The sequence below is a fragment of the Helobdella robusta genome, assembly GCF_000326865.2.
Source record: "Helobdella robusta unplaced genomic scaffold HELROscaffold_27, whole genome shotgun sequence".
NCBI classification, from domain to species: domain Eukaryota; kingdom Metazoa; phylum Annelida; class Clitellata; order Rhynchobdellida; family Glossiphoniidae; genus Helobdella; species Helobdella robusta.
The window spans coordinates 139,322-146,747 of record NW_008704392.1 but is presented as its reverse complement, the minus strand read 5'-3'; the positions used below and the strand labels follow the sequence as shown (position 1 = coordinate 146,747).

The window sequence follows — 7,426 nt, the reverse complement described above, 5'->3', positions numbered from 1 at the left end:
CATTATTGTTTATTTCTTTTTACCATTACAACACAATCCTCTACACATGAAAACAAAGTTATAAATAGAAAAATTAACGCAAAATTGTGTGTTAAGCTGAAAAAAAATTGCCAAGCACATATATTTGTTGGCCTCTATCAATAGAAATTCTAAAAAAATCTAAACGTCTGCACGTTCATCAATGAAATTTCATTTACAGGTATGCACATTTTAACTCATTTTCTAATACTTATTAACTTATTGACACAACAACAAACCTAACTCTGTAGATACACCATCAAGAATTTTTTATACTATGAAAATTGTTGAAAAACATTTTAGATGTTAACATGCAAAATGAAAACACGATGATCACCTGACAAAATGAACGACATACATAAAACACAATCAATGCATTAAATAAAAGAAGCATGAAAAATTAAACTTTATCAATTATTTTAAGACTTTTAGCACAGAAAAATGAAGAAAGTGAAAAGAAAATCATTGAGAAGTAGGAGCAAAAGCGTTGATCTCTTTGTTATTTAATGTGAATTTTTCAGTCCTGACTAAACGTTCTAACAAATTTGTTTTCTTGCAGGGCTGTTGCTGTTGTGGAAGTTGTTTTTGCAGGAGTAGTTGTTGACTTTGATGGAAGGGTGCAAAATTGTCCTCTTCAATGTTTGGAGAGCCAGGAATGGTCTCCATCTTTTGAGAGAAAATTTTTTTGTTAGGGCAGAAAATGTTTTGAGAATGTTTTGAAAGATTGCCATCAACGTCATCGACAATTTCTGCTGCCGAGTCATTTCTCGACAAACTCGTTTGACTGCCAGCATGCTGTGCGGTAAAACCAGCAATACTGAACAAATGACGAAATGACGCCAAACTCTGGGCTTTCAGAATTGGTTTGGTTGTCATTAGAGATGGTCGGACGCATTTATCGGAGTTGCAGTCAACATTCTTAGACTCGTTCGACGACCACTCGTTAATATTATCATTATTGCTGCTGATGACGTTGTCGTTACTGAGCGGCACTTCGTAGAGCGGAAATACGGCACGGAAAATATCAGAAAAGCTACGACCTTTGGTTAGGCCACCTTCTTTGAATTTGTCAGAACTTGAATCGTCCATGTTTGAAATTTTTCAGAATTTAGTGAACAAAATAATCTTCACGACTTCCAATTTTATTTAAGATAGATCGGTCACGAACGAACAAAATCACAACAAAATCTTTATGAACAAAAATGCTATCACTAATGGCCGGAAACAAATGAACTACTAAACAGCTGTGAAATAATAAAAATATAAATAGAAAAGGTGACAAATTTTTAAAATACATCAAAGGACATTGTTATTTACTAAATTGTTGCTACTCGCACAGTAAAATGCACATACCTACATATATTTTTATATACACTAATAAACAGCATGAATAACAAACATCATATTAGAGAACGAACTTGGAACTTTTGAACTTGTTTACAACATTTTCAACCAATCAAATCTATTATTTAATCATTTATAAAATTTAAAATTGAAGAAATAATACCAAACATGCCCAAAAATTTTATTTTATTTAACAAAATAAAAACCTCTATTTTTAGGACCCTTAAGCCAATCTCTATCATGTGCTTATATATCAAACCCACACACACAGGACAATTAATAAACTAAATACTAATAAAATCAATCAACCAATTTGTATATAAAGTGCTATATCCGAGATGTTGAACAACGCTCGTCAATGAGCTTTAAAACGATGGGTCTTGAAATCCACTCTGAACTTCAAAAGTAATGGAAAAGTAAAGAAGGAGGAAGAGAGTTTCAAAAGAAAGGTCAAGAAAAAGTAAAAGCAGACTTAGCATAAGAGCGTTTTGCAGGAATAAAGAAAAAGTAAGAAAGAGAAGGATAATGTATCGGGGGCGTCTAGTTTTAATTGAACCTAAATGAACCGGTCTACGATCGTCATTTTGTTCTCATTTCTTCTTAACCCGGGTTAAACACTCTTGCTAAACCTGCGTTGGTTTTTTCAGACCCTTTTTTCTGGAACTCTCTACCTCCTTTTCTGATTACTTCTCCATCACTTACGAAGTTCAGAGCGGATCTCAAAACCCATCTGTTTGCAAAATTCACTGAGGAGCGCTGTTGAACATCGCAAAAATAGCCCTTTACAAACTAATTGATTGATTGGTTGGTTGGTTGATTGATTGATTGATTTATTGATATATCCGACTAATACTTAGAAAATAATTTAGACTGAGACTTGTACAATAATATGCAAATTTGTGAATTATTTTATATTTTATAGATAGCCATAATAGATTGATTGATTGATCGATCGATCGATTGACTGACTGACTGATTGATTGATCGATCGATCGATTGACTGATTGATTGACTGATTGATTAATTGATTGATTGATTGATTGATTGATTGATTGATTGATTGATTGATTGATTGATTGATTGATTGATTGATTGATTGATTGATTGATTGATTGAACGCCAAGAGGTTTGCTTGCTATAATCCGGTGTCACCGCCGATCATAATATATATAATACATATAATTTATATTTATAAGCACCAGAATGTAAAATATTTATTGAGCATAATAAAGATAGTTGTTAAACTAACAATTTTAATTTATTTACGCAGTTTGTTTCATAAAAAATCCATAAAAGCCTATCAAGTTTGAATTAGTAAAAAAAGGTGACCAGTTCATAACTAATAAGCCAACCTATGGCTTCAGTATGCCACTGTATTTATTTCACTAGACAAAAAGCAATTTTCATATTCAAATTAGCAAAATTAATTTTAAAATACATAAATATTTTTAATTAATACATTGTTTTTAACACAATAAGTCAAGGAACTATTTCATAGAGCTTGTTTGTTAAAACCCAGGCATTACACAGGTAAGCCAATAAGCCAATAATGGCGATAACCCAAGTTAGTCAGATAGCCGGACCCACATAACTAGAATAAATATAACGGCTTTCGCTCACTTTTAACGATCGAACAAGGAGCTTACTTCCGGAGGAGATTTGAAGGGTGATTTTTTATTATTCGAGTCAAAAGTTACGATCAATCGGTCGGGCTATTTGTCATGCTTGGATTGTTGGCTTACGAAATTGCATGGATTTTAACGAGCAAGCTTTATGAAATATTTACTTGACTTAATATGCTTAAAACATTGTAGTAATTCTATTTAATTTTATTTAATAAAATTATGTATTATTAAATTATATTTGTTAATTTGAATATAAAAATTGCTTTTGGTCCGGTGAAATCCGGTGGCTTACTGAAGCCGAAGGTTGGCTTACTAGGATTGAGCTATAGTCACCCTTTTTTTTACACTATTCGATCATGTTAAAAATTTGTTTGCTTATGAAATAAACGGCCTAAATAAATCAAAATTGTTATTTGAACAACTATCTTCATTATATTCAATGAATATTTTCCATTCTGCTGGTGCTCAAAAAAATTGTTTGCTGAAATTATACGTTGGCCTACTGCAGTGGCTTTCCTTACAGGGTTTAATAGAACTCTTAGGATAGCGTTTTTTGTACATATAATGCTTTAAATAAATCAATGTATTCATATCACAATTATTTTTGTCAATATAAATATAGAAATTGGTTTAGTCTGGTGAAAAACAGCGCCTTACTGATGCCGTAGGTTGGCTTAATCAGATTTTTATTTTCATGTATACAATACTATGAAATCAATCAATCAATCAATCAATCAACCCACCAACCAATCATTCATTCAATCAACTAATCAACCAACCAATCGGCCAATCAATCAACCAAATTGAATGAAACAAATAAACGAAAAAAAATAAAAATAAAAAATACTCTTAACCGTACAGATCTACAACCAATTTCGAGATTTTAGTAAAGAAAGACAAACACAATGGTTGCTTTTATTTGAATTCATTAAAAAATGAAAAGTGACGGTTAATTAAAATTTAAAAACGTCAATTTTTTAAAAATTTGTATTTTAAACAAAGAAATATAAAAAACATCGACCGATAAAAAATAATAATTATTATTAATAATATACACACTCCTTAGTAGTTCTCTGACAATGATTCAAGTAATAATAACATTTAGTAAAAACAGTTCACAGCATAACAATATATAACTAAATTAAAAAAAACTAGAAACCAGTCAACACTTAATAAATAAATAGACATTATTGAAAAGATTGTTCAAAAAGGTAAAATTTAAGGCGACGACGAGAATGAAATGTAGTTTGTTTTGTTGGTGTGGGGCTGTGAAGCGAAAACAAACAAACACATCACAAAAAACTAGTAAGAAGTCGCAAGAATAGCAGTCACCTACCTACAAATAAATTACTCTCAGGGCCCTAGCTTACTTATAATCGTTAACTCAACTCACCTACCTACAAATATGTATTTTTACGCTTTTGGAATTTTACATGTTTTAGGTATTTTATTTTACATATTTCAGCGTTTTTGTTTTACTTGAAACTTGTTAAGCCCTAGCCTACCTACGATTGTTCAATTCATCTCAATCCCTAACTTACCTACGAATTAAATTAAAGTCCGGTAAAGAAATTAGAAAGTTGAAAAGAAACATAACAAAACGACACCGAATGAATGGATGTTGTGTATGTGTGTGTTATATTAATGTGTGTGTGTGTGTAAATGTGCGGGCGTGTCCTCTCCAGAAACTTCTTCACTCACTACGGACGAACCTCCATTGCACCGACCATCATCTGACACGATGGGACAAAAACAAATTTCCTTTTAATATTATCTTCAAATTGTCATCGGAACGGATCACCATGAGACCACCATCTGAAACGTGCTGACGCCCACCACAGCCCACCCCTCATGACTCTGTAGACATTTTTTATTAGCGTATTAGTAAATCAAGGAATAAATGAACGAACGAATAAATGATTAACTGAATGATTAAATAATTGGTTGAATGACTGAGTGAATGAATGAATTAATTAATCAATCAATGATTCAATTAATGAAAAGAATGAATTTACGAGTCAATTAATGGAAGAATAATTTGAAAGATTGAGTGATAAAATGAACGAATAAATGAATGAGAAAAATAAAAAACGAAACTAAACCTTATTTCAAAAATCGTCGTTACTGTAATCCATTGTACCGACCACAACCATCTGGTCGGCACACAAGATGTCATCCGAACTTCAGAGTGTCAGTCGAACAGCCAACGAGCTGATTCTTCCTACACCACCATCATGAGACCACCATCAGAAACGTGCTGACGCCCACCACTGCCCACCTCTCATTATTCTGTAGACAAAATTTTTTATTATCTTAGTAGTAAATGAATGTTCGTACGAAGGAACAAACGAATAAATGATTAGTTGAATGATTAAGTGAATGAATGAATGAATTAATCAATCAATAAATCAACGAATGTAAGTAACGAATAAATTAATTAATGCATAAATAATTTGAAAGATTGAGTGAGAAAATTAATGAATGAGAAAAATAAAAAAAACGAAACTAAACCTTCTGAGTGTCAGTCGAACAGCCAACGCGCTGATTCTTCCTACGCCACCATCATCATACGTAAATCATCTGAAACGTGCTGACTCCCACCACTGCCCACTCTCATCATTCTGTAGACAAATTTTTTTATTAGCGTAGTAGTAAATAAATGTTAGAATCTTAGAAGCAAAAATTTATAAAATGAAAATAATGGCAAATAAATAATATTTTAAAATAATAAAGAGTCAAATGTAAAAAAAAACGTACGGTCGTCCATTCGACAAAGGCAGAATGTTGAATGCGGTCCGGTTCCTACGTTGTCCTCCAAAACTGGTGCCAGTCCTTCTCGAGATTGTTGTTGAAACACAGCCCGTGGAATGGAGAAAGAGAAAATTCTCACCAGAAAGCTTAGCGGTGCCGGCATCTCAAATTGCTTACTTAATAAAAATAATCCTATCTACCTATTCAATTACCTTAACTAATATATATTAAATTATTAATGGTACGATAGTCGAAAGTCCCCTTTCATTCTCCCTCCTTGGACAGGGGTTCACCGGCCAGCCAGGGCACGGGATGGTAACCATTTGCCGTGCGGATAGTAGACAATTGCCGTGCGGATAGTAAACCATTTGCCGTCCGGGAGCCGTGCGGGTAGTAGACTATGGCCGTGCCGCATAGTAAATCATTACCGTGCAGATAGTAAACCATTGCCGTCCGGATAGTAAACCATTGCCGGTTCACCACTGGCCACCAAGGCTTACCTCTGACAAGGGACTTTGAAATCCAGAGTCTATCGGCTATCGCATCCTCAACTTACCTATTCATTACAATTAAGCCCTAGCTTACCTAAAAATTACAAAACTCAAGAGCCCAATTCATTGGCCAATCGGCACCCACCCCACCACCTACGTAATGCCTTGGGCTCCAACTTAGTAATAATAATATAAAACTTAAACCCTAAATCTATTAATGACTATGTGTTACAACGTAGCCTTAACTTACCTATTCATTACATTACGGCCCTAGCTTACCTAAAATTACAAAACTCAAGAGCCCAATTCATTGGCCTTTCGGCACCCACCCCACCACCTACGTAATGCCTTGGGCTCCAACATAATAATAATAATGTAAAACTTATAATTAACTTACCTATCAATACGCTTACAGCGTTTTAATTTACATTACAAGATTGTTCCTAGAATTACATTATTGCCCTTAACTACCTATGAAATTATATTACTCTCAGCCTTAGTAATAATAAATTAGAATGTGTAATGAAAATAAAATTACGCTCAAATATATATGTATATATTTGTGTGTGTGTGTGATACGCTGATGCGTGTAATGTGGGTGCAAGAAAAAATAGAAGCGATAAACTTACGCGCCTACCTACTCAACTACATTAGTGTTGGATGCTTCCTATCTATCCTACCTACAATTAAAATTATACCTATCTAACCTACCTATATAGCTACTTAATGTAATTGTGTGTGTGTGTGTGTGCGTGTGAGCATTTTTACTTAATGTTAAATTACAGAGAAAACAGAGAAAAAGGAATAAAACGTATCCCAGCCAGGCGTGTATTCTTTGCCACTGAATGAATGAACGTAGTCTGACATCTTCCCTGATGAACTCCTCTGGAAGCTTCAACCTGAATGAAATGAATAAAATGAAAAAATCTTTATTTATTTAATTAATTTCAATAAAAATAAAGAAAATAAAGAAACGAGCTGCGGTGCAGCTCGCCGACCGGAAAAGCCAGCCAACTGGCAAAGAAAGGGACCGCAAAGAAACCGTAAAACGAACCTCAGCCAGGCGTGCATTCTTTACCACTGAATGAACGAACGTAGCGTGACATCACAACCATTCTGATCTTCCACTATGAACTCCCCTGGAAGCTTCAACCTGAATGAATGAACCTGAATGAACCTAAATGAATGGAAAAATCT

General features: G+C 33.7%; 1 protein-coding gene across 1 annotated transcript; it reads right to left on the bottom strand.

Annotated features, from left to right (window-relative positions):
• Window positions 1-480: 480 nt before the first annotated feature.
• HELRODRAFT_173540 (hypothetical protein) lies at window positions 481-1,107 on the bottom strand (the record flags this gene model as incomplete). The annotated part of the gene is made up of 1 exon (XM_009020161.1): window positions 481-1,107. One exon carries the CDS (start codon window positions 1,105-1,107, stop codon window positions 481-483), a length of 627 nt encoding a protein of 208 aa, XP_009018409.1.
• Between the last annotated feature and the right edge of the window lie 6,319 nt (window positions 1,108-7,426).